The sequence below is a fragment of the Notolabrus celidotus genome, chromosome 18, assembly GCF_009762535.1.
Source record: "Notolabrus celidotus isolate fNotCel1 chromosome 18, fNotCel1.pri, whole genome shotgun sequence".
In the NCBI taxonomy this organism is placed as follows: Eukaryota; Metazoa; Chordata; class Actinopteri; order Labriformes; family Labridae; genus Notolabrus; species Notolabrus celidotus.
Window position 1 is genome coordinate 16,357,728 of NC_048289.1, and position 27,662 is coordinate 16,385,389.

General features: G+C 39.9%; 2 protein-coding genes across 6 annotated transcripts in view; one reads left to right on the forward strand and one right to left on the reverse strand.

The window, feature by feature from the left end:
• Nucleotides 1-5,488, forward strand: psmc5 (proteasome 26S subunit, ATPase 5). 2 transcript variants are annotated; one of them, XM_034707902.1, is made up of 12 exons: nt 1-89; nt 1,566-1,637; nt 1,744-1,813; nt 1,896-1,993; nt 2,076-2,132; nt 2,281-2,511; nt 3,274-3,400; nt 3,513-3,703; nt 3,872-3,970; nt 4,058-4,168; nt 5,041-5,127; nt 5,315-5,488. In XM_034707902.1, exons 1-12 carry the CDS (start codon nt 66-68, stop codon nt 5,366-5,368), a joined length of 1,221 nt encoding a protein of 406 aa, XP_034563793.1. In that variant the 5' UTR covers nt 1-65; the 3' UTR covers nt 5,369-5,488. The 2 variants fall into 2 exon arrangements, with proteins under 2 accessions (XP_034563793.1, XP_034563794.1); XM_034707903.1 differs by lacking the exon at nt 1-89 and adding an exon at nt 180-369.
• The window catches only part of LOC117830003 (MAGUK p55 subfamily member 3-like), a 25,150-nt gene continuing 2,973 nt past the window's right edge, over nt 5,486-27,662 (reverse strand). The window contains exons 2-19 of one of the 4 annotated variants that reach the window (XM_034707874.1): nt 20,697-20,857; nt 20,054-20,172; nt 19,651-19,728; nt 19,444-19,524; nt 18,142-18,279; nt 17,734-17,815; nt 17,161-17,246; nt 16,970-17,044; nt 15,469-15,665; nt 15,315-15,379; nt 14,423-14,440; nt 14,080-14,121; nt 9,572-9,730; nt 8,665-8,745; nt 8,043-8,136; nt 7,759-7,867; nt 6,523-6,642; nt 5,486-6,202 (exon numbers count right to left, since the gene is read on the reverse strand). In XM_034707874.1, coding sequence (XP_034563765.1) covers nt 6,023-6,202; nt 6,523-6,642; nt 7,759-7,867; nt 8,043-8,136; nt 8,665-8,745; nt 9,572-9,730; nt 14,080-14,121; nt 14,423-14,440; nt 15,315-15,379; nt 15,469-15,665; nt 16,970-17,044; nt 17,161-17,246; nt 17,734-17,815; nt 18,142-18,279; nt 19,444-19,524; nt 19,651-19,728; nt 20,054-20,172; nt 20,697-20,733 — 1,761 coding nt within the window. In that variant the 5' untranslated portion in view covers nt 20,734-20,857 and the 3' untranslated portion in view covers nt 5,486-6,022. Of the gene's footprint in view, nt 6,203-6,522; nt 6,643-7,758; nt 7,868-8,042; nt 8,137-8,664; nt 8,746-9,571; nt 9,731-14,079; nt 14,122-14,422; nt 14,441-15,314; nt 15,380-15,468; nt 15,666-16,969; nt 17,045-17,160; nt 17,247-17,733; nt 17,816-18,141; nt 18,280-19,443; nt 19,525-19,650; nt 19,729-20,053; nt 20,173-20,696; nt 20,858-27,662 lie in introns of those variants that run through there. The other 3 variants (XM_034707875.1, XM_034707877.1, XM_034707876.1) reach the window with 3 other exon arrangements.

Below are 27,662 nucleotides of genomic sequence, written 5' to 3' on the forward strand. Positions count from 1 at the left end.
CAACAGAACGAAGAAGAAGTCGGCCGGAAATACGTCGCTCCCAAGCGGTTGTAAAAAAATTCAAGATGGAGGTGGACGGGATCGATCATGTAGGTGTATTTTTTGCTGTTTTGTGGATTGTATTGCGAAAAAATATAAAAACATCAAATAATTTGCCTAAATTTAAGTCATTTCTGTAAAGTAATAGTGAGTAGTAACGCTAGTGTGGCTTTGTTGTGAGTAGTGAACTGTCACATCATTGAAAACAGCAAATGAAGAGTGTTCTGCCGGTTTGCTGTCTCATTGTAGCTAACACAGCTAACGGGCTAGCTGCGACTCGCTGTCAATTGTAGGTGTTAGCTAGTTTAATTTACAACATAACGTGAAGAAGTAAGTCTTATTCTTCTTGTTTGTGTTTTTAGAATATATTGTTATTATTGCCTTACATTAAGAATACCTATATTGAAGTTTTGATGTAAGCGGTTCTAGATAAGATAGTTTCCTGACTTCATTTAGGTTCCAGTCTCGTTGAATTTCCATTAACTTTGAAATATTCATTACATTTCTTTGGATTTGACAGTTTGGAAAGGTTCAAGCATACACATATTACCTACGGTGGCCCTGAAGGACAAAACAAATTTACAAAAGATGAATCACTTTTCCAAAGTTGGAGAAAAAATTACATTTTGGAAAACAAATGTACATTTAAGAAAATAAAATCAAAAAATCAAAACACTTTTACCAAGAACAAAACCAATTTACATTTAAGTTTTGTCAACATTGCCTTTGGATTATGGATGACGTCTACCTATTGTGCTAAATCGACATATTACCATTGGAGCATACTGCTGATATGCTTCATTATATGCATTGTCCTAATTCCATTATCACAGTTGAAGGGCCAAACAAAGCAAAAGTTTGGATTTTTCTAGATAAACGGAGGCTCAAGCAGTGTTTTCATTAATGCTAACTCATCTTCAGTCAGTGGACTGTTTACCTGATAGCTGGTAATTACGGTGGCCCTGAAGGACAAAACAAATTTACAAAAGATGAAACACTTTTACAAAGTTGGAGACAGTTGGAAAACATTTTTAGATTTAAGAAAACAAAATTACATTAGCAAGACACTTTTACCAAGAACAAAACAAATTTACATTTAAGAAAACAAATTCACAAAATCAAAAAACACTTTTACAAGCGGTGAGACAATTTTAAAAATGACGGAACACTTTTACCATTTCTGAAACAAATGCACATTCATTAATAACGGAGAGGGAATGTACCGAACACTGGAAGTGATCTGAAAGTGATTGAGTGAGGGGTGATTTAGTTTGTTTGGATGGAGAGAAACCAAAGGGAGCAACGTTTGGTACTGGTACTCCGTTTGGTACCGGATCACTTCCGGTGTTTGGTACATTGTTGGTGAATGACAAAAAAAGACAGAGGACAAATGTCACAAGCTAATCCACACAACACCACACAGAGAAACTACAACATTTATATACGTGTCAAAGACATTTGTAAGAAGAGTTGTTCAGTCGGAGCCCTTGATGTTCGTTAAGATGGTGTTGTTTTTTCTTTGACAGATGGAGATGAGTGAGAGTAAAGGAGGCTCAGGTCTCCGACAGTACTACTTGTCAAAGATCGAAGAGTTGCAGGTAAAATAATGTATTTAATATTTAATCTGTAAACTTTCAACCATTAATGGGATGCAGATTGCACATTTGCCTCCCTGTCTATTCTGACCTCCTGCTTTCTCAACAGTTGACAGTAAATGATAAGAGCCAGAATCTGAGACGACTGCAGGCGCAGAGGAATGAGCTCAACGCTAAAGGTACAATGTTTTCATTTTAAAGTTGAATCTAGTCTACAATGTTGTGTGCTTCAGTATTAAAAGCCTACTTTTTGTCTGCCAGTGCGTCTCCTTCGGGAGGAGCTGCAGTTACTTCAGGAGCAGGGGTCCTATGTCGGAGAAGTGGTCCGGGTTATGGATAAAAAGAAAGTGCTGGTCAAGGTATGTGGTGTGTTTTCACTTTGCACATATATTTTTTTAATATTGGTTTAATTTTAATAAACATGTCTCCTCGTCGTTTCAGGTGCATCCAGAGGGGAAATTTGTCGTGGATGTGGACAAGAACATTGACATCAATGATGTATGTACTACTTTGTTTTTCTCATTGTTTTTCTCACCATATCAACAAAGCAAATGCCCAATAAAAATCATGCCCTATAAGCCCTATTTGAGCCCATGTGTAGAAAGTTATGTTTATATATTATCTCCCCTTGTCATTTCTGCAACAGGTGACTCCAAATTGCCGTGTTGCTCTGCGCAATGACAGCTACACCCTGCACAAGATACTGCCCAACAAGGTGGATCCTCTGGTGTCCCTCATGATGGTTGAGAAGGTCCCAGATTCCACATATGAAATGATTGGAGGCCTGGATAAGCAGATCAAGGAAATCAAGGAAGTGATTGAGCTGCCTGTCAAGCATCCAGAGCTGTTTGAGGCTTTAGGTATCGCACAGCCAAAGGTGAGTGAGTGACAAGAGAACCCCCCTTTTTTTTTTTACTCTAGTGATTCTTAAAGGGGACCTCACTCAGAGAATAGGCTGAGTTTCTAATACAAAAGTGAACACCTGACTCTTAGAGGGGGGAATGAATCCATGGCAGATACAAAGGCATCATTGAGAGCTACTCTGTGCATGACTTCTTTGTATGAACCCACATTTATTTATTTTTGTATATCCACATCTTAAAGGGATAGCACAGTTTTTTAGAAGTAGGGTTGTATGAGGTTCTTGTCAATGATAAGTGTTGTAGCCCCAGGGGATCCTTGTCGGCTCAGACTCTTTTTAGAGAACTAGAACAGACACTAGACTATCAATCAAAGCACTATTCTCTGTGTAAGTGTACGCTCTTTTTAGAAATTTGTCAGCACTTTACTTTCAGAATCAGAATCAGAAATACTTTATTTATTCCATGGAGGGTAATTTGGTGATTACAGAGCTCTTGTAAACGGTATGTAAGAAAGTCAAAATATTAATAGAAGAAGGAATAAAATAAAAAAATAAAGATCAAATAAGATAGAATAATGAAGTATATACAGAAACGCCGAACAGTTAGAAATGATCTTTGTACAAAAGCACTGGGAACGATCACAGAAACCCAGAGTCTGGTGTTATGAATCAAAATGTCTTGCTTTGCCTCCCACCTAGTCCAAAATTCAAGTATATCTCTTTAACAGTGATCTAGAATAGATGATCTGATTTCTGCTCTTCTTTGAATGTGTGCAGGGTGTGCTGCTGTATGGTCCCCCAGGAACAGGGAAGACCCTGCTGGCCAGAGCTGTGGCCCACCACACTGACTGCACCTTCATCAGGGTGTCCGGTTCTGAGCTCGTCCAGAAATTCATCGGAGAGGGTGAGACCCTTTTGTCTCTTCTAAATGCTGCCATCAAATATTTGAACATGTTTCACCTGTATTTAAAACAATGTGGGTGAATGACTTCTGTAAATAAAAATGTTTACAACAGGTGCCCGTATGGTGCGTGAGCTTTTCGTCATGGCCAGAGAACACGCTCCCTCCATCATCTTCATGGACGAGATTGATTCCATCGGGTCGTCTCGTCTGGAGGGCGGCTCAGGTGGTGACAGCGAAGTGCAGAGGACAATGCTGGAGCTGCTCAATCAGCTGGACGGCTTCGAGGCCACCAAGAACATCAAGGTATCACACACAAGGAACTAAAGTTTGTTTGATTGATGTGCTGGTTAAGTGTTGGCATTCAAATTTTGATTGACTTGTTTTTAATTTCCAGTATAGATGCATGAAAAGGTACATGAGTACATGGCTGTGAGTTTGTTTTAATTTGACTCTAATGCTCTTTCCTTTCAGGTCATCATGGCCACAAACCGTATTGACATCCTGGACTCTGCTCTGCTCCGGCCTGGCAGGATTGACAGGAAGATTGAGTTCCCCCCTCCAAATGAGGAGGTACTTTATTCACACACTATAAACATGCACGGAAATCAGGTCATGATTAGGCTTTTCTTTGAGCATATTTTTATTCTGCCTCACCAGGCCCGTCTGGACATCCTGAAGATCCACTCCAGGAAGATGAACCTGACACGTGGCATTAACCTGAGGAAGATTGCAGAGCTGATGCCTGGAGCCTCTGGCGCTGAGGTTAAGGTGAGTGGACACCTGATTGATGAGACCTTTTAGACATAATGGGCCTCATTCACTAAGAAATGCGTAGAAATGTTCTTACTCTGCGCATAAAATATGTGCATACGCAAAGTCACCATCAGATTCGTGACGCGTGCGCACCAGACAATTTTGTTCTCACACCATGCATATATAAGTGAATCAGAATCATTCTCACACATGGACTCATTGGCCAGGCTTTAAGGCCATATCTCATGTAAAAACAACAACATTTTAGAATAAACAGGATATAGACTTAAGATAAATATAACATAAAATCTGCTCACCAACTAGCCATCCGTTTCTTAGAGCACGGGTTCCCAAAGTGGGGGTCGGGAGATGTCTTCAAGAATGTTTTTTTTTAAGTTGTCTAAAATAGTACATTTTACCCATTATAATAAAAAAATATTGACAAAAAATAGTAGCTAACCTTGAAATAAAACCTGAAATAGAAAATGTGATGAGTTTTCTGCCTTTCTTTTTGAAGGTGACTATATGACAGTCATCTGGCTTTTTTTCTTTTACTGAAAGTAGTTTAAATATGTCATGCATTTAGTTAAAATAGTATGTGTTTACAGTTTTTAGAAAGTTGATCATCATCATTTGTGCGTACGCATGGTCTGAGGAAGTTCTATATTTGTTTGCAGTGTAAGAACAAATTCAAGTAAGAATTTATGAATCCCAGATTTGTGCTCCAAACATTTGTACGCACTGTTAGTGAATGAGGCCCAATGTGAGAGGTTGTAGAATACCAAGGTAGAACTTGAACAAAAATCTACTAATGTACACCCAATCACACACATCCTGCATGTAAATAGATTATCCTTGCAAAATGCTCACATTGTTGTTTTTTTTAGGGTGTTTGCACAGAAGCAGGGATGTACGCCCTGAGAGAGAGGAGAGTTCACGTCACCCAGGAGGACTTTGAGATGGCCGTGGCAAAGGTTTGTGTGTTGCTGTTGTTGTTTTACCCTGAACTGTGTATCCTGGCTCAGGAATATCTTACATTTTGGCAACTCCTTCATGTCTTGTCAAACATCTTGAACCTCCTTTTATTGGTGGCATGTTTCACACACTCATATAAAACGTGTGTGTCACTTTTCAATAACATTGTTCTGCTCTCCTCTCCAGGTGATGCAGAAGGACAGCGAGAAGAACATGTCCATCAAGAAGCTGTGGAAGTGAAAGGCCTTCGTGTGTTCCTGCACACGATGCAAACATGTATATTTTTTTCTTTTGTTAATGGTTTGGTTTATAATTGTTGCTTCAGTCATACTAAAGTAAAAGGTTTTCCCCACAAAATGACTCGATGGCTCTTGAGTTTTATTTCTCAGTTCATCAGATAAATCGAACACGTTTCAGACTTTCACGTAACGTTAACAGAGGTACAGTCTCCAGCATGAGGTTTATTCATTCTTTTTACAATTAATGCTGGATATGGCACTTCACATTATTAGCTGCTATAACAAGAGACGTCTCACATTATAGATCATACTGAGTGTAGGCTTCTGACTACGGCTTGCTTTAGGAACTTGGTCCTACATGCATGTATGACATGCGTGTCAGAGCGGTTATACTGCCGATGTACACTTACAGATACACAGTTGGTTTAAACACTGAAGAATCTAACACATAGGCTCGCTTGATGTTTAGACTGATTGAAAAGCAGCTTTCAGTCTCTGCAGTTGTTCTTACACTGACTTGCCTCAGCCAGTTATCACAAACCTGATATTGTGTTTAATTATGGCAGTAAACTCTGGATCACTCCAACACCCGCAGTTTGATCTGCCCTCCACATGCAGTGGTGTACTGGTCCAAACCTGAACCAGTCCAGCTCAGTTAGCTCCTCACCCAAGACACAGGCACCCACTGAGGCTCCACCTGCACCCTCTCCAGTATGATCTGGAGCTCAGCTAAGGCACTGACTGGGTCCTCTTTCACCAAGACGTAATCCACCATATGGCCGTAGCAATCGTCCATCCTCTCAGCTGACATCTTCATTTCCTGTAGGTCGTCCTCCTGGTGAAGAAGAGGAATCATACACAGACTCATATTCTTCATCCGAGCAACATCACGAGAGCACAGCTATGATTTGGTAACTGGTACAAGACTGAGTCGTGAAGATCATCACAGCTCATCCTGAATATGAGCTCAACCATGTGTACATCATTTAGCAGCAAGAAAACAACCGACTACTTTATTATTACGCAACACCAACACTAATAGTTCAGTGCTGCTGTACTCTATCATGACTCATGAATCTTCTCATCAACTTGGTCAGAACACATTGTTGCATAAATTGCTGTAATTAGACAATAAAGTTTCCTGCTGTTACTCACCGTGATCCCTGAGCTGAGTGAGGAAGAGGAGCCGAGCAGTTTCCTTTTACTGTCGAGAATTCGAAGCCTTACAAAGATGACGTACGGTTTGAACTCAGAAGTGCGGAGAGTCTTCAGTGCCTGAATGTGGGGAAAAACAGACATCATTAATTAACAGGATACTTGAGAAAAGACTAACAGGAGGTTAAGCCAACAAGTTGTCAATCACAATATCTATAACTGGATTTTTAATCACTCAAAGGTATTTTAAATGCACATTTTACTCAAAAAAACTAAACTGAGCTCCTTAACAATGACAACACAGACATCCTAGTGTTGTAGTCAAGACCACACTAACCAAGACCAAGACATGTCCGAGACTAGAGTGCACCAAAACCAAGACAAGACCAAGACATTTAGGGATCGAGACCGAGTCAAGACCAAGACAAGACCAAGACCATATATATCAATCAAAAATCGTCATGAGAGTTAACAAACTAAAAGACTTCTGTTTATTTTATTTAGGTTTGCTTTAAATTCAATTGACAGCAACAAACAAGGTTTGGTTTTGTCTTTGTTGCCTTTCTTTTGACACGCTGTGAGAGACTTTTGACTCCTTAAGTTTCATTTTTCTCTTATCACAGTAATGACAGGGACACACACAGAGTGCATCCGTGGTGGTCTTGATATAAAATACAGAGTCCGCACAGTCCGAGACCGAGACAAGAAAGAGTAAAAATGCTTTCCATTCTGAGATGAGACAGAGATCTGAAATAGGCGGCCTCGAGACCAAGACTGGTCTCAAGTACTACAACACTAAGAAATCCACTACAATCAACCTACAAAAGACACAAGAGAGGAGGAAAAATAAGGGGACATACTGTATAAGCCGATTAAATCAGTCCTGAATTCAAAATCCCCCGAGTTACAAAGGACTTAAATACTTTGCATTCTAAACTTAAGCCCGGCTTAGTTATGCTTTAAATTTGACAAGTAAGACCTTAAAAACCACGATCTAACTGTCATGTAACCAAACATGAAATGGAGATTTAGCCTCTGCTTTGGCAATGTACTCCAGTTGGTGTTCAAACAGAACGCACTGGTCAGTGAATAGAGGGAAGAATCCAATCCCTGTCCATATGTCTGTACAAGTCCTGGTACGTGTATTGAATATGAAGTACAGGTATTTCACAGATAATACACCCGTAATAAAAAAAAATGTGTTTGGAAGCACTGAATGCAAGATAAGATACAAACCTCTGGCTGCACGTCCACCAGACACAGCTTGTGTTGATCCAACACTCTCTGAATGGACTCCAAACGGGTGCCGTACAGATTTTCTTTATACTCCCCAAACTCAATAAATCTGCATGAATTCAGCACAGTTATGAATTATTCAGAAAAATGAAGGATAGCAGATATGTAGTGGTTGAAAGGACAGCTAACAGAAAGCAATAACTTGGAAAAGTACAGATTCTACTCATGAAGTTGCTGCTTTTCTCACGTCTCTACATGAGATTGTTTTCAGTGTCTGTACTCACTTGCCGTTTTGGATATCGGCCTCGAAAGCAGCTTTAGAGATGAAGTGATACTCCACTCCCTCTCTCTCGTGACTCTTCCTGGCTCGAGTGGTGTCTACAGGCCACATTTTTGAACACAGGAAGCAGGAACAGATCATTACTGAGTGCTTTGTTTATTTATTTTTTTGTGGAACACTTTATTTAATAAGGTTACAAGACGCATGCTTTACTAATGCATGAGTCATGATGAATTCTGCCTCATGTATTTGATTGGCCCATCTGACAGCAGGATAGTATGCAGTATAAGCTTCAGGCAAACTTTCATTAAATCAGCTTTTATTTGTGGTATTACATTTTTTGATGGTTATAAATCTATGCATGAAGAAAATAAAATTCATCAGCAATGTCAGTGGCACCTTACATTAATTCTGCAGAAAATCATCATTCTCTTTGACTTACACAGTATTTATATATTCTTTTTGTATCCTTATTTCAAAGGGTTTACCTTCCTTAATATGAGAGTGAAATGCTGTATGTAATCCCTTGCAAATCCAAGAAGGTGCAAGTGGCAGTAATTTGTTTTGGTGCAGGTTTGCATAACAAACATCCAGAGGTTGAAAAGTCCCAAAGAAAAAAAACTTACGAGGCACGGCCAAACCGTAACGTCTAGGATTTTCAGTGATCACCTTCTGTTTGAGCTCTGTGAGCCGAGCTCCGAGGGAACCTGTGAGCGAATCAAAAGAGAATTAAAATTGAACAAACCGTTAGAAAACATCGGAGTGTAAACAACCAGACTAAAAGCTTGTACTCGCATAAAAATTGAGAGTGTTTTTAAAGAGATATCAAACGTCTCTTCTTTTGTCACTAATCACAACTACTTTTCTTTTTTTTTTTTTTACATTTTTATTAGACTCAGCCAACATCACAAAAAACAAAAAAGCAGCCATCAGACTCAGAGGCAAAAAAATACAGGGTTTTTGAAAACACCTTGTCCATATTAAAGATAGATAAATAAAAATAATTAAATATAGTACAAAATTAAAAATAAGTAAATATAAACATACAAAATAATAATAATATGAAGATTTTAATGATTAACACCCCCAATTAAAAAAAATACATATATATATAAATAAATGTTTAAATAGTAATTAGGGTAATAATAATAATCCTCACAGTAAACTTCAAAGAAAAATAAGTCAAATAAAAAAATATATATATTTATTTATATCACAAATCAGCCCGTCAGAGAGTTAGCCAAAATAAAATGAAGCAACAGTCGCCCACATTATCCGGAAAAGATCAGTTTTTAACTGCAATCTTGCAGTTATACTCTCCATAAAAAATGTCCTTCAATTTGTTCTTCCACTGTGTGGCCGTGGGGAGTTGTGGCATTAACTAGACTGTGATGACTTTCTTTGCAACAAGAAGCAGGACCCTCAGCAGAGCTGCATGGCCACTGAACCCCCCATCTCCTGGTACGACTACTTTTTAAAACAACTTGTGTACTACTGCTTCTTTATTGTTACCAAACTCCACAGTGAACCTACCTATCAGTACTATAAGACGTGGTCTGTCTCCAGGGCGGGGCAGATACTGTGTTACTTCTTCATAAATCAGGAACTCTGTATGATAGGCATCTGGAGTGTGTGGATCTCCTGGTGACCCCAGGCGATCTTTCTTGGCTCGGAAACTCCTCCGCAGGCCAGCTGAGGATAGGGAAATAAAAATGTTGAGATTTATACCCCCAAACCCTCTCAAAGAATTTTTATCACCCTCCCTGAGTAAAACCCACACAGCACAGACACGCTGGACAACACCAGTAGAAATCAGTAAGAGTACCTGAGTAAAAATCCCATGAGAAAGCTTGGCCACAGAAGACAGGGGCGGCCTTACTCTTGGGAGAGACTACAGCTCGTATTAGACCAGTCATTCAACCAGATTAGATCTTATAGACAGAATAGAAGCTTAGCAGCCATGCATGCTGTGTCTACCTCTTTACAAAACACAGACAGAGCACCTTTAGCATGTAGCATAAAGCAAATAACAATAAGTGAGCTGTCATAATGTGACACAGAGATGCTGTGAGAAGCTCAGCGGCTGTAGGTCACCGCACAAAGAGCCTGCCAGAGTCCACACACACGGAGTGCAGAGCCTTTTACACAAAGCAAGGCCATAAACAAACAGCAACAACAAAAGGCCTTCTACATATAATACTGATGAGTTAACAGATAGAGAAGCAGCTATTATCAAATCATCAAACCGTTCAATTCAAAAGAAATCCTCATGATTGTTTCAATTTACAAAAACTTGAATTTCTTCTTGATGAGGCTTGTTGAGAGAAAAGCAATCCTATAATTTCACTAAATTACCTTTCGTCTACATTTTGCATTTAGTATGCTGTGAAAAAACAAGAAAGCTTTACATCAATGTGCACCAATAGAGCACACAAAGCTGAATGCTGGTCATGGTGTGCTCTGCAATATTAAGTTAATGGTGTTTACTAGGCAATTCTTATGAAGTTCATCCATTAGCATGCTAACAAGTATGACATTTTGAGCTGGCAATGGCTCTACAGAAAATGTTTGGGTATTATAAAATGCATAACAATTATTCCTGATCACAACATGAACATTTTACCCAGATCTTATTATAATTGAGAAAAAGAAGTCAGGGAATTTAACCAGTTCTACGCTTTCAGTCTTATATCAGGGCCAGAGGAAGGTCACCAAAAATGTACCCACTGGGAAACATTCATGTGAAAATAAAGAGTCTTTGAATCCATGGGCTAAATTTGGGGATATTTCTCGACATAAGAGAAAATGTTGTCATTTCAGGGGGAGAAGGTAGAGGATTATGCTTTGGGCCCCATGTATAGTTTGGGAATCAATCAGTCAATCAATGGTAGAGATTTGGAATGTACGCTTTTAGTCTACTAAATGATAACATGTTTTCACCCTCGTCAGCAACAGAATTACTAATCTTTAAAACTAATCATTACAGTTTGTATAAGTAAGCTCAAAATTACAGTCAAATGTTGTATCTAAAATAGGGGTGTCCAAACTTTTTTCAAAGAGGGCCACATATGATGTTGTCAGAATACCTCAGGGCCAGTGACTCCTACTGAGACTTAGGAATCATAAAAGTTATATATAAAATTTCTATTTAATAAGAAGATTAATTTTTTTTCTCAATAGAACAGTAGGAGGAAAATGTTTTTCATGAGGGTCGGGCAATGTGGGAAAAATATTGTATCATTATTTTCCTATGGCAGGATCACGATCTGGATTTCATCACACTTCTTCGTCATGTTGTTTTTAAGACTTTTCTGACCAGCAGACAACATTTTAAGAACTAAATAATTATTTTCAATTTCACAATTTTGATCTTGTCTTGTGTCCTCTTTTGTGTCTGCTGAACTTTTAGTGTTCATCAAGAACATTTTCACATCATGATACAAACATTATTTTAAAACCTGTTAGCTTCAAGAGTTCTTGTGTTTCTTCTTTATTGCTGTCTTGCAGAATTCCCAGTGCTTTGGCTTGAGACAGGTAGTCCATATGAAGCTTTTTGAGACGTTTCTGGATTGACTTTAGTTTTGTTTGTGCGCTTGAAAGAAATGTAAGGATGATTCAGAAGGTGATTCATTTCTTTGCTATAAATAATAGAATTTAAGTTGGAAGCTTGGGGCCATAAATAAATGGACCTTGGGCCATACTTTGGACATGCCTGATCTAAAATGTAGCACAGCTCTGACCACTAGCCGGAGCAGTAGCTCAAGTTAAAGGCTGAAGCCATAATGCTATGATGCTCAACTAATCACATGTCAACAAATACATATGACAGATGGCGTCTCATTGCATGTCACGGTTGTGGCAGTATTTTGATCTAGAAAATGGAGATAAAGTTGTATGTAGGCTGTGTCAGGTTAAACCTGCCGACCTTTCTATTCATATGAAGACCGTAGTCTGTTTGATCCTATGTTTCACCATGTTGAATAGATCGTGCTCAATTTTGACTGTTTGGTGAGTGTTTTCTTAAGAATTTTAATATCTGTTTAAACTACTAGAAAAGTCTTATATGTTATTTCTGAACTAATAACATAGCACATACTGTAAAGGGAGTAAATCTTGTGTAAATCTACTGCTTGTTTTTTTTTAAATAGGTGTATAAAAGATGTCTTATCAAATTTTGATTAACCCTCCTGTTATGTTCGTTTCTCTGGAACAGCAATAATCATCCTTGGTCAATTTGACCCGGGACATATTCAATTATCCAAAAGTGTCAGAACCCCAAAAAATCCCAATACACATTTTTTTTAATTTTAACTCCATTACTAACCATTTAAATCTAGATTTAGTCCACTGGTGTTCTTTAATTCTCCCAGATCATGGTTCAGTGAGGATCACTCACTTGTTTTTCATTAAGATTCATGTTAAAACTTTTTTTAATGTACATTGGAAAGCCCTAAATATAAATACAATAGTTTGACATGACAAAGATTTTTGTTTGTTTTATTTAAAATTTTGAATATCTTTATTTTTATGAAGTGATGTTGATAAATCAACACGACTCCTCTTCTGTCACATGCTGCCCAGATTTTTATGCTACATTTAACTGGTTTGGAAGGCATATATTGCATTAAATAGACTTTGAAAAGTCAATTTGACCTGCAACATAACAGGAGGGTTAAATAAGCTGAGAAAATTTGGAAGCAACACACATAAAGCAAATAAGAGCAGCCATGAAGCCAGAAGAACAAACTTAAAGCTGGGGTTGGTAGTCAGATTTAGATACACTTTTTGTCATACTGGTTAAAATGATCTTTATGTCCTGATGGCAATCAATACATAATGTGTTCCTAAAAAAGAGTGAAAAAAAGCTGCTATCTACAGCCGGAGTAAACCTGTGAAAACACCAACCAATCACCGTTTTTTGGCTCCCCAAATTTTAAACCAATCAAATCCCGTCCAGCCGTTCTGCCCTCCTCCTGCGCGTACATTTCCCCGGCGTGCACTCCTCCGAGTCCCCGTCTCCCGCCTCTACTTCCCCTGACTCTACTGACTGCCCCTCTCGCTCGTCCTCGGGCCTGTCCCCTCTGACCTGATGAGGTGCTTTGCTCAGGACTGTAGTCCGGATCAGAGTCTAAAAAGCTCTCACCAACAAGCAGAATAATTAATGACGTTCAGTAAGTCCTACAGAAAATATAGATTTATTGTAGCGTCCGTCCGGACGCTGTAGTGATGACGAGCCGATTGGTGAACACGTTGATCTTTAATAACCGGTCACTGTCGGCCGTGATCACGCCAACCAACAAAGCAACAATCAATGTTTGAATGAATGAAAAACTTCTCCTCTCCTCTCTCCCGCTTACACACTCTACACTTCTCCTGATGCCTTCACTGACCGTCAACACTGTAGGAATTAAGAACATCTACACTGAACACATTTAACAAACAGTAGAGCTGTTACAGTATCATATGTGTTATAACTTTTCTCCTGATCTCGTGTCACTGGTACAACTGGATAATGCTAGCATGACAGTTGTGAGTACTAACAGCAGCCATGTTTGTTTGTGTTTTTAACTTTCACTATGATAATGTTTTGGTGAGGACCGGTTTTGAATCAGTCACGATCATATGGTCGAGAATCAGCGGCGCTCGTGCATGTGAGCGGGGGGGCGTCGTTTTGGAGGAGCTCCGAGGGGAGGAGGGGAGGGGTTAGACGGAGTCATGAGGAAAAGCTACATTCAAATTCATGCTGGTTTTCCGAGACTACCAACCCCAGCTTTAAAACATCAGTAGATCAGGTCAGGTGTGGGGAAACAAAGAAATCTTTCTAGCAAAGAGCTTTTCTATATTCAAAACACTTTTCTATAAAAAAAAATAAAGGCCAAGTTTCTAGGCTGACACCTGTCCCAACCATCAAACCACAACCAAAGCAGGACAAACACTATCACACTTGGAGAACAGTTTCTTAAACAAAAGACGGTTTAGCACACAGTGTAGGAATGTGATGTAGCAGTGATGAAGATAGATTATTGATCATGCCTCCTCACCTACGTCCTTTCCATTCAGAGCTCCCTCACTGTCACAGTCTTCTGTAGGGTGACATGCAGGAAGAGAAGACAGGGTAAGATAAGGAGAGGATGATGCTGGGGCTGCCTTAATGTCAACACACGGGAGGTTAAGGTAGTAAACTACTGAAGATGTTGAGGATGTCAAGATAACTAGAAAAAGGTAAACAATGGGGTAAATAGTGGAAGGAAAAAGGGGGCACCATATTTTGTGTTTATTTTGGTTTTTGGGGGATTTTCCTAGAATTTCATTTAGAAATTCTGACAGTGATATTATGTAGATAATGCAGGTAGGATTGTCTAACATTAAGGTTTTTCTACGTACCTCTCTCAGCACGATCATCTGAGGTTAGCAATGCAAAGAATAACACAAAGTGTCAATGTAATAAAATGTTAAAACTGCTGCACAACTGCTCTGTTTCTGATGTGTATGATTGTGTTATACACCTTCACAAAAATGACATTGAACAATGAGAATGTCCTGCAAATTTTGCATCGAGTTATTAAAGAAATGGCTGATCTTTGTGAACTTTATATTCATTGAATGTCCTTAAATTTAGATATTTAAAAAAAAAATTCTATTGAGGACAAATTTTAACAGTCTGTGCTATAAAAAAAAGAAAACATTTATTGTGTTTGATTGAATAGGAATCACTTTACAAACACGTCATTGATCTGCAACTAAACATACTTTTTCAGAATCAACTGATCAGTCATTTTTTAGGTTTTAATCTAAACATTTTCCTAAAGTTTAAAAGGAAAGCTCACTTTCCCAGAGCCCACATTGATTTCCTCAAACTGCTTCCTTAGTCAAAAGCAAAGCAAAGCTTCATATTCACAAAATGAAACAGGCAGCATGTCCAAACACTGAAGAAAACGTGACACTGCAAATGCTTTGTTAAGTCCTGTCGAGTGTTGAGGAGTTCGGCTTCAAATCAGATTGAGTTGCTTCAAGAAAATAACAGACTTAACTTTTATTATTTGTTTCTCAAAATACTTTGTTTTGTTTAACTTTTCAATTGGATTAGAAAATGCAATGATGGATTACGTATTATTTTAAGGATTAGCCTCAGATCCCCTATTCTCTCCTCATAATCTCCCTATCTGCATCTTTTTCCCGAGATTGGATTTAGTCAATACAAGCAACAGATCTAAGCTTCATGTACATTTATGGTTCTTTTGTTGGTTAAAGCGGACATGAGGTGAAACAGGCTTACATGTAGGAGCTTTGGGGGAAACAGGAAGAGGTAAAGAGGAGATTTTCATCCTGTATTTCAGCCGCCTGCACAGAAAAAAAGACAGTTTTTCAGACATTTTTCAGACCCTTTCGAACATAGTGACATTTTCAACAGTAGACTTCATGTAGGCTACCTCTCCTGGAATTGTGTAGAGGGGATGAGGGCAGCGCGCAGATTGCAGTCGCCCACCCTCTTGGCTTGCCACCAGGTGGCATCCTCTTGACTAACCACCTGAAGAACGTCCCCCCTCTTAAAAGGAAGTCCAGCCTCTTGGCAGGGTGTGGCCTTGTCCTCGTAGGGCGTGTAGTCAAACAAAGCTCGCAGGTACACCTTTAGGGAGCAGGTAAGCAATGATGACTTTAAGTGAGGCTTACTTGCTGAGAAATAGACATTTAGTTGATTAAGATCACAATCATATCTTGCAAGTGTTAATCTGGAATCCAGCTAATATAGCTTAGAATAAAACTGGAACTATCAATCAATCAATCAAGCTTTATTTATATACTACCTTTCATACAAATCAAATGCAACCCAAAGTGCTTTACAGAAATACAAGAAAGAAGCAGAAATAAAACAATGGCAAGACATATTAGGGGAAGTTATTATTATTATTATTATTATTATTATTATTATTATTATTATTATTATTATTATTATTATTATTAATAAAATAGAGACTAACACACACCAACAATATGTGTAATTAAAATAAGTTAAAGCATCAAAATTAAAAAAAAAATATATAGAGACCAATACACACCAACAATAAAATATGTGTAAGTAAAATAAGTTAAAGCATCAAAATTAGAATACAAATAGTTAAAATAGATTTAAAAAGGATAAGGATAAGAGTTGAAAATAAAATAAAATAAAATTTAACTAGAATAAAGGTAGCCTGGCTCCACAAGAAGTCAATGCTCCCACTCAAAATTACCAGAGCATCCTCCGTAAAACAGGACACTGTTGAATTCATTCATCAGTTTTGGTATAAATTAACCAAATGTGACATTGAGTGAACTTTGAAGAAAACAGAACGCTTCAGACGTGGTTCAAGGAAGGCCTAATATAATATGGGCACTCCGGCTGTTTTTAAAAACAACCAATCAACATTCACGTTCTAATTATGATCTCAATTAGGCATATGTGAGTCTTAAAACAGAGGCAATGTTAATTCAAAATCTTCTGCTACTTTTCATGTTTTCAACAGAAAGCAACACTGAATGTCTTCCTGGAGAGTTGCATGAAAATGTCACAGCCTTTACGTGTAGCCGGTATGTGTGATCTACAACTTTAGAATTTTCAGTTTAATTAGGCTTATTAAATGTGTAAGAATGTGGATCGTGCTACTTTTAGACAGAGCCAGGGTAGCGGTTACCTCCTAACAAGCTAATTGAACATTGGCTGAAGCCTTGTACTGAATAGACATGTATGAGAGTGGTGTCATCTAACCCAGAAAGAAAGTAAATAAGCCCATTTCTCAAAAAATAATCACCCTGTAGAGAATGGGTGCACTTCATCATAAGAACCGACATCAGACAAATTATTAAAAACATCAACTAACTGTTTCAATAGACCTCTTTTCCATATTTTGTTGGCTCTTTCAGGAGCAAACCGACTTCATAAAAAGTGCTTACCCTGCTCTCTTTCAGCCGGTCTTCTTCTGCAATAGCTGGAATAATTTTCAGTGTGATGGAGCCCTGCGACTGGGACTAGTTTAAACATCAAAGTAGCAAAGTTATCCACTGTAACTCCAGCAATCATGTGGAAATAATAATACAGCATATGAACAAGTTTGATGCTCTGTGCAAAAGCTTGTTATATTTACCAGAATCTGACTAATTTCCTCCGGTCTTTTGTGTGTTATCAGGTTCCCATTGACCTCTCGGAGCTCATCCCCTACATGCACCAGACCTAGAAACACATACACAGCCACAACAGCCCAAAAAATAAGTTCAAGGGAAAAAAGGCAATGAACCAAAAACAATAAATCATAGGAAAATCCAAACACACGTGGAACTACTACGGAGTATTTTAAGAGTTTGAGGCTCAGATATGACCCAACTCTAACCCTAACCCTAACAACAAAAACCTAGAAAATTATCTGTTGGGTTGAAGTCGATCACATTTCTATGGCAACAGCCAGGAGCATCCCTTGTTTGTAATCTCAAAATATGCAATCTCGTGGCACTAATCTCAAGGATTTGCTCCAGCGGTTCATGGGGTTACACAACGTAATCCCCTCACTTCTCTGTCGGTATATCAGGAGGGACAAGACAGTCCTGGTCCGGGTTGGGAGGTCAGAGGAGGAGCAGATAACTTATATGTATCTGTTTCTAGAATATTGCACAACAGAACATTTGTGTGACCATCAACGTGACGTTAGCACGTTTAGTCTCACCGCTACGGTCAGCTGCCCCTCCCCTCATGATTCTGGCCACGATCACAGCTCCTGTCGCCTCATCCCGGCGTATAGTCGCTCCCTGAGGGAAGAGACACAACTGATGATATTATGAGACACACATCCAGGTTTTAGTTTACAATTACATTCTGACTGACTCATAAAATCTACTGTAATGTTAGCATGACACTTCAAACCTTGCTCTTTGCCCGGAGGTTTCCCTAGAGAATATTTTTTCAAGGCATCAAACAGAGAGAAATTCTCACCCTTGAAGTCTCTTAAGTCTCAAAGCTTTTCCATCAGAGTAAATGGAGTTTTAAAGCCTCACTTGAAAGCATAAGAATAGCTGTCGAGGGAAGGCTGAGCTTTTATTTTATTAAATCTTCAGGTCTCTGAGACTGAACCCACCAGGGGCTCCTTGTTCTTCACCAGGCGCACAATCTTGACCGACTCTTCCTCCACGTCATCGTCCAGATCGTCTGGCAGTGGCGGCAGCACTGGGTCGAAGTTCTTTTGAGCCACAGTGTCGTGGGCCGACAGCACCGCCTTCACAAGAGATGCACAAGCAAATGCACATAAGAGTGAGATTCAAGAATCCAACAACAACAACAACAAAAAAAAAAAAAAAACCAAGAAAATAAAAAACTCAGAAAACAGAACAAAGCTAAATCCGGGGGATAAGAAATAGAAAAAGGAGCTTCCTTCTTCTTGCTGCTTGAGAATGAGTGTTCCAGTTTCACAGCCATCATCCCTTCCTGCTCCCTAGACAGCCAATAAATTAAATGTAATCACTTGATAAGAGTAATTAGGCAGCCTCTTCTGCGCCTAGGGGAGAGGGGGGGATTGGTACAGACGGTTCTGATGCCTGTGTTATGTAATAGATGATCAACTTAGAGGAAAATTAGAGCAGCTCAGGGGGGAACGCTGACACACAGTGACATTAAAGAGATCAAACATTAGGAAGAAAGAAGAGATGATGTCAATATAAAAGACGCAATATATGTATGTGTGTGTTTATGTGTCTACTACCAACTGTGTCACAAGATAGATGACATAGCAGTTTCCCAAAAATGAAGCCATAGAGCTCCTCACTCACTAGCTGCAGTGTAGGTTAAAAAAGTCTGCTTCCTTTTTTTTTTTACAGAAAGGGCACGTAAGTGGCAACCTCTGGTCTAAAAATCTGAGTCCAATGCAGAAGTGTTAAGAACTGCAGTTACCACATACACACCAATTCAAAAAAGACGATCTTTACAGCAGAAATAAACATGTTTGCAGCCTGGTACAAAAGACGAGGGTAGTCTGGATAGCTCATTTCTCGATCGGCACACACTGTACAGGGGGTGAATTTTTTTCTAACGTGGCAATTTGGAAGATATTGAGATTACGAGTCTTCCAATGAGAGGCACAGCTGACTTGATTGACAGGCGGGAACACTGTAGCTGTTGGCTAGGAGGCTCAAAGCCCCCCTCTTTACGTCACACTTGCTCCACAGCAGCAATATGGCTGCCGACGATGATTGGCCTCAAAACAGTGCTTCAGAAACAGATGGGTGACGTCATGGATACTACGTCCATATTTTATACAGTCTATGGTCAAACTCTAAAATTAAAATGCACATGAAATGGTCTCTGTCATTAGTTTGGTTTATCATGCTTCTTTCTGCTCAGGGGATATCGAGACTCGTCATCCATGTCAGTCAGTGGTGTGTACCTTGAGGTGAGGAGTGCTCAGCAGGAGAAGGAGCTCTCTCTCGTCCTCCTCCAGGGGTCCATTCTGAAGCTCGTCTGCCAGCTGAAGGTTTGAACCAGAAAGTCAAATGTTGCTTGAATATACAATTTTTCCTTATACTTTGAATCGAATCGGGTTGTAGTTCAATATTTACTGTAGCTGTGAATTACTGAGAGAGATTGCACCTACATCCTCTGCCAGATAGGAGGCACTGTGGAGGACTGGAGTCGGGCTGTGTTTCTCATACTGCCTCAGTTTGTCATGGATCTGGATTTTAGATCAAACAAAACACAAACATTGACTAATACAAAGTAAAGCATCATATTTGCTGCCATTTGATGGACAAAGCAGGATTTTCCAGGAATAAAATCAATAAATTCTGATAAAAAAACAGAGAGACACAAGTATTACATTGTAAACAAGTTGTGGACAGCCTGATAACATTGTTATATATGTATGTCTGTAACCTGGAAGCTATTGGAAACATTTCATTTGATGCAAAGCTTCTTTTTTTGTTTGTTTCTTTTTTGAATCATTTTAGTTTTCATGCCGAAGAAGTCATTTCTGCGCTGACAAACAGTTTCTGCTGTACCTTCATGAGGTAACCCAGGCTTTTCTCACTGAACACATCTTTGAGGAAGACCAGGTCCTCTTTATGGTTTGCATCGGGGTGGAGCTGAGAGGTGAGCAGGGCCAGAGTCTCATGCAGCCCTATGAATAATCCAATCATCAGAAAACAGCAGGTATGTAAACAGTACTCAGTTAAACACTCATCTCTTTTCTCATGAACATAAATGAATGAATATATAAAGCCACTCTTTAAAATAGGAGCTTTTGTCTGGTTTGAAAGAATCAACAATAAATTTACCCAAAATATTTTATATCATCATAAAGGTTAAAAAAAACACCTTGACTGGCAAAACTAATTATTATGTGTTACTGTTATTAAAAGTGGAAGCAGTACAAACTTAGCTTGTTTCTCATATTAGCCTTTTTAAACTCTGAGGATAATGACAACATTTGAGGTCAGAAGCATCCACATGAGGCCTAATCAACCACAGCTTCCCTCGTCTGATGTCATACCTTTTTTCTACTCCGTTTTTCTGGCAATGAATGTATGTATCATGTGCCATAAGCTCCGGCTTGTCATAACAGCACTTGAATTATTAATAAGCACATATAAAGCTCCAGAGAGAGTGGGCGAACAAGTGGCCAGAGCATATGTGTGGCTGTACCTGTGCTAGCTGACACAATGGGCATGGCTTCAATCATTCACAGAGGCGGGAGGGAGCAGAGAGGGGGGGAGAACAGGGAGGGAGGGAAACACAGCCGCTGATTTCCCTCCACTGGAGTCCGTCTGCTCTCCTAGTGCGGCCAAGGTGACAAATCACAGACACTGTGAACACAAAACAAAAGCACTCTTAGATCTAGATATGACAGAAGTGGAGTGAACGCAGGTTTCTAAGAATTAAAAGGCTTGTCCTACAAGTGTTTTTTTTCTCTGCTTCAAAGTTTCCCTTGGGTTTAAGTGTCTCTGTTAACAGATTAATCCTTTATCGCTGAAGATTATAATCAAGGATCCAAGATCACAAATGTTACTCTGGACGGTGTGCATAGACCGTTGTTTGCTAGCCAATGGTGGTGTTTGCCAAGTAGACGGATCAAGATGGTAAATACCACACATACACATGCCACAGTATGTGGGCTTAGTATTTGTATGTGGATAAGCATCTACAGATTGAAAACAAAGATGAGGATATTCACTAGCAAGGACCACACCAACAACAGAATTAAATTTGAAAGCTAGTTTATTGATTACGGATTATTGTATTGATCAATTTTGAACTTGTAGTCGCTTTGGGGAAGCTTTAGGGGATCCGCCATAGCACATGGGCACGACAAACCCCCTCAGGGTCCTAGGGATAAGGAGAAGAGGAGCAGAAGGAGAAAGGGAAGGGAGGGAGGGAGGGATGCGGAAACGAGAGCGAGAAAGGAGGAAATGATCAGGTTTTAATTTATGGGAAAACAGAAGAGGCGCGTTTGAGGTGTGGCCCTGCTCCTGAAATGTAGCTATTATCACCACTTAATTCATCAAGGACTCATCTTTTGTATAACTTGTAAATAAAATACATCCATTTGGACTGTTAGTTGAGAAAAAAAGGTGTGATTCACATTCCCCGTCTCTCTTCAGCTGCACTGTCCAATAAAAGCAAAAGTGCCCAAAAATTTAACAAAACAAAACAAAAACAAAAAAGAGAAAAGTGTAATGTCTGGCGATTAGACTCTATGAAGTTGTTTCATGTACTTGGAGGGGTAGTGAGGCTAAGAGCAAGTTAGGACACAACACTTTCTCACTTTTCTGTCATCCTTGGTCAAATTCCTGGGAACCTTGCCAAAACAGAAAGTTTTGAACATCTTACACTGATTCTTTGTTTTGTTCAGACATTTGAAGGTTGCTGGCGGGCTTGTAAAATAATGCCAGCAGCCAAATACAATTCTAGTTTTTTTTTTTTTAAAAAGGCTGATTGATGGGGGATGGCGTTGTACCAAAGCTGCAACCATTACAAGAAGGCCTTCATTTAGCTGCTGACAAGTGCTCACAAGATTCAGGGAAAGAAACGGAAATATAAACATATTGCCGGCCGCCCCAATGGCCAATGAGAGAACTAGCTAGAGACATGTTAAGCTAGCTTGTGAGAGAGTCTTGGCTAACCTTTGTTAAAGCTCAAAATGTTAGAATTTGAACAGCTATTATTTTAAGGAAATGTCCATATTGATGAGTAAACATATGAGTTGGTTATTGCACATGATCATATAAGTCACTGTCTTAATCTAGCTAGGATGGAGGAAAAGAAACACGCCCCACTGCTAATGCTACCTAGCCTAGCAGAGTGTCTGAAACTGTCATCTCAGATTGTAAGTAGAGTTGCCACCCGTCCTGTTTTTGCCAGATTTGTTCTCTTTTTTTCACCTGGGAAAATAAAAATATCTCCCGGGACACTATTTGTCCTGTTTTTTGGGGAAAATGCTAAAACCTCATTTGATTTCCTCGTTCTGTAGTCTAGAAAGGTCCCCCGTGCTTCTGCTGCTTTTTAAAATTGTCTCTGTTTTCTTCCTGTCTATGCGTATGTCACACATGCGCGCCCTCGGCTCAAAGCGGCTCAAACAGGGAGGGAAACTTGACCGAAGAGAGACAGCAAGCTGAATTGACCGATGTACTCCGCGCTGAGGTCTTCTTTTCACCAACTTTTGGCGTCTCCATTTGAAATGGGAGGAGAGACGACTGACGAGGAAGGAGCTGGAACAAATACATGCACGCCACCAGCTTGAAAAAAACGATATACTAGTTACAATCCTGACTGGGTGACACTGTCAGAGTTTGAATGGGTATGGCCCGACGCAGGGAGACAAAAACAGACAGCCACCGCAACTATTATGACCAAAAAAAGGTTCACCGGAAGAAGAGAAGATTGCAGCGGCAGAGCTTACCAGTGTCCTATGTCCCAATTTTATGTTCATTTGGTCAGTCTGAACTGGTAATAGAGGCCGAGCCCTCCGCCCCAAAGGTGGCAACCCTAATTGTAAGTGTAATAATAATAATAATAATAATACCTAAGTTTTATATAGCTTTTCAAGAACTCAAAGACGCTTTACAAGAGAGACAATATAAATAAATAAAATAAAATAAAGACATATAAGACAAGCAGACAACAAGGGAAGAGGTGGAATAATTAATGTGGAATGGGGAATGCCTGTTTGAAAAGGTAAGTTTTTAACTGTTTCTTAAATGAATGAAGTGAGTCAGAAGCACGGATGTGTGGGGGGAGAGAGTTCCAGAGGGTGGGGGCGGCTATGGCAAAGGCCCGGTCCCCCAAGGTACGGTGCTTGGATTTAGTAATGGGAGTGAGGAGGTTGGAGTCAGAGGATCGGAGGCGGCGGGAGGGGTGGTAGTACTGGAGAAGGTCAGTGAGGTATTGGGGGGGCCAGGTTATTGAGGGATTTGTACGTGGTGAGCAGGATCTTGAAATGGATGCGCTGTTTTACGGGGAGCCAGTGGAGCTGTTGAAGGACAGGGGTGATGTGGTCTCTGGAGCGGGAGTGGGTGAGTAGCCGGGCAGCAGAGTTCTGTACGTATTGTAGTTTTTGTAGATGGGAGGAGGGAAGACCATACAGGAGGCTATTACAGTAGTCGAGTCGTGAGGATATAAAAGCATGAATTAGGGTTTCAGCAGCGGATTTGGAGAGAGTGGGACGGAGGCGGGTGATGTTGCGGAGGTGAAAGAAGGCAGTTTTGGTGATGTGACGGATGTGGGGTTGGAAGGAGAGAGTCTGATCGAAGATGACGCCAAGGTTTTTGATCTGAGGGGAGGGGGTGACTGAGTGACCATCTATGGAGAGCTTGAAGTCCTGGGCGGAGGGTAGGAGGGATTTGGGGCCGATGATGATTTCAGATTTGTTACTATTGAGTTTTAGAAAATTGATGGTCATCCATGATTTTATTGCAGATAGGCAGGTGGTGAGGGTGGAAACAGTGGCAGCGCTGATTGTTTTGGTGGAAAGGTAGAGTTGGGTGTCGTCGGCGTAACAGTGAAATTGGAGTCCATGATGGCGAATGATGTGACCAAGGGGTAGGATGTACAGAATGAAAAGGAGGGGACCAAGCACCGAGCCTTGAGGGACACCATGGGTTACTGAAATGGAGTGGGATGAGCAGTTGTTGATGGAGATGAATTGCTGTCTGTCTGTGAGGAAGGATGAGAGCCAGGAGAGGGCTGAACCAGTTATGCCAGTGTAATGCTGTAAGCGGTGGAGCAGGATGGAGTGGTCGATGGTGTCAAAGGCTGAGCTGAGGTCGAGGAGAAGGAGAATTGAGAGGGAGCTAGAGTCTGAGGCGAGCAGGAGGTCGTTGGTGACTTTGATGAGGGCTGTTTTGGTGCTGTGGTGGGTGCGGAATCCTGATTGAAATGTCTCAAGTAAGTCAGAGGAGAGGAGATGGTGTTTCAATTAATAAGATTTTAAAAGTATTAGTTTTTTTTTTAAGTAAACCAACCTGTAAATCCCATTTTGAAGAGTACTAAGTCATTATTTATTGAAGGATATAATAATTTTTTTTTTTTAAGTAGACAGGCAGCTAGCAAAACATATACATGCAATTCCTCAAAACTTTGGACGATAGGTACTTCATAATAAAATTCTTATTCATTATCAAGATTGCTGAGAGGACATTAAGTAGGCTATTTGTTTTGGAAAATGCAGCCTAAAAATGCCTAATATGAAGAAATGCATGCTAGTATACAAAAATATAACCATCAATACTTCTTCATCAGTTTTGTGTTTCTTCTTCTAGCAATTCTCAAATCTAGGGGGGAATTATAGAAAGTTTGAGCCTAAGTAAACAAAGCTGTAGTTCTTTGTCTGAAAGTTTGTGTTTTTCCTTCTCTTGGCCGTCACTCAATCCCTCTCCACTGAGAAAATGAGTTTCTGACAACAAAGCTTACAGTTCTGCTGGGGAAAATCCTCCCCGTCCTCCTCTGTGTTTCCCTGCTTTCATTCAGCCCTCCTCCCTGCACACTTGGCCCAAGTTCCTGACCTTCTTTCTCTCCGACTCTTCCTCCCTCCACCCGACTGTATCTCTCTCTAATTACAAGAGGCCAAGAAGAGCTTAAGGCGGACATCTTTCTGTCTCCTCCTCCCCCTCCCAACTCACTCACTCACTCTCTCACTGAGTCTGTTGTGTAAATACTTAAGGTTCCCATCGGCCATATGGTGGTATTATCTAGCCTCCTTGATTTAAGGCGGCACTGCCCGCGGCTGTGTGCATCACTGAGGATTTCAATGAATACAATGAAGCAGATTAGAAAGGACTGACAGATTAGAAGAGAAATTGAACAGCAACAAGGATGTGGTGGTGGCTGTCCTGAAAAGCATTTCACCAGTTTTAATATGGATTGATGCAAAAAGCACGTTTTTAGCAAGACGCAAAAGAATCCCACAACAAAAGAAATGAGGATGGAGAGAATAGATATTAACTAACTTTAACAATATCGCAGTTCTGCTTTTGTAGTCATACTACTGTGAGAATTTACAGCCTCTCCATCTCCTTTCACTACATAGTGAATCCCTTTTGGGGGTATAGCCCTGCTAAAGATGTGTCCCAGGGATGGCATGAGCTGTCAAAACATCTTATGGATTGACATAACAAGATAAATTGTAGCCTGTTGAAAACAAACAATACATTGGCCTCAATACTTCAAAATCACATCAAACGTTAATTCAAGATGCTTTTCAAACATAGCAGGTCTAGACTGTACTCTGTGTTAATTTATTAACAAAGACCCAACATCAAGACAGGATAAGATCAAGTCCCCTCCTACTGAACTGGGTTTGGAAAGAGCGGGAGAAGAATATGAGAGAGAGAGAGAGAGAGAGAGAGAGAGAGAGAGAGAGAGAGAGAGAGAGAGAGAGATGATAGTGATGAGTCTGCATTAAACGTGAGGTTTCACTAAATTAATTTACAGGGAGGCCATATTGTCAGAGATCGTGCATCTCTGCAGAGCATGTGACTGTCTCTTTTGTGAGTTAGTTTGACTAACGGGAACACAAGGTGTAGGGCTAGGGGAGTCTGACCACTATTCGAACGAGAATGGCAACATATGCAAGAGCAAAACATGAAAATAAACCAGAAGTTATAAAATGCCTTCCAAGTTCTGCTGACACAAGGTCACCTTTTGCCACTAGGATATAATCAGTCCAACTGAGCTTGCGCCCAAATTTGGAGACATTGCCGGCAGTACTGACTGAGGCATGGCCTCCGACCACAGCTGGAATCTGTCCGAAGGCATAAAATGTCTAAACTGGTACCAATACCTGCATTTATGGTGAAACTGATATCAAAAGAAGTACTTGCCAGTTACCTTTTTTCATAAACTAAGATGGTTAAAACCATTTTCCTGATAAACATCTGTATGTTAGCATTGTCAGTGTGAACCATAGACTGTATAAAATATGGACGTAGTATCCGTGACGTCACCCATCTGTTTCTGAAGCGCTGTTTTGAGGCCATATTGCTGCTGTCAAGCGATTGTGACGTAAAGAGGCGGCAAACAGCTACAGTGTTCCTGCCTGCCAATCAAGTCAGCTGTGCCTCTCATTGGAAGACTTGTAATCTCAATATCTTCGAAATTACAGCGTTAGAAAAAAATTCACCCCCCGTATAGTGTGTGCCGATCGAGAAATGAGCTATCCAGACTACACTCGTCTTTTGTACCAGGCTGTAAACATGTTTATTTCTGCTGTAAAGATCGGCTTTTTTGAATTGGTGTGTATGTGGTTTCTGGTACTTCTGGAGCCAGCCTCAAGAGGATCCTCGAGGAACTGCAGTTTTTGGAACTTCAGCATTGGATATTTTTAGTATCGGAGGTTGCCGTTTGGTGTGAACACATTGATGCTAGCATTTTGCTTAGTGCACGATACCATGCACTTTTCATCATAATAACCATTCAGACAAAAGACAGACAGAAGTGTAGTTCTTTCCGTATGAAATTGCTGGCAGAGAACAGCATGAAATCATTAGCTGTCAAATTAACTCAGAGTGTAGGCCTGAATACTAAATGGTCCATTTTCTTCCATTTAAGTTTACAACATTTACGTTTCATGTTATTTTAAACTGAATAATCTAGTTTGTCTTCTCATTAAATCACCTTGACTCCTCTCATAGACAGAGATCATGGGAGTAGGTCGAGGAGACTCAGCACACACAGTGTTTGCTAATCTGTTGATCTTATTTACTATTACACCTCATGAAGATCTCTAGTGCTGTAATGTATCTCATAATGTATACGGTTGTATGCATCTTAAGGCTCTTTTCTTGGTGCTTTGTGTTGGATCTTAAAACAACTTTATATTCAAAACACACCTCTTCTTCATGCCTCAGATGGAGTGCATCATTTAGAGTTGATGTTTATGGCTGACAGTAAAACCCTCAATTACTTCCCCTTTTATACTTTCAGGTCTGATTTTCAGAAATGTTCGAAAACAATTTTCTCTCCCTATAGCTGGGCACTCCTGATTCTGATTTGTACCTGCATATTATGACGAATGATGCGTCTCCATGTTTTACAAAATTGATGCCAAAATACTCTCTCAGTGGGCACTTGCATTCAGAGTCAGAGTGTGTGTTATGTGTGTGTGGGGATTATTCG

Bases quoted from the DNA above. Each gene is read 5' to 3' on its own strand.
- psmc5 (XM_034707902.1), top strand. From the start codon at position 66: ATGGAGGTGGACGGGATCGATCAT. The intron at 90-1,565 runs GTAGGTGTATTT...TTTCTTTGACAG, and splicing joins AGGTGGACGGGATCGATCAT to ATGGAGATGAGTGAGAGTAA. The intron at 1,638-1,743 runs GTAAAATAATGT...CTTTCTCAACAG, and splicing joins CAAAGATCGAAGAGTTGCAG to TTGACAGTAAATGATAAGAG.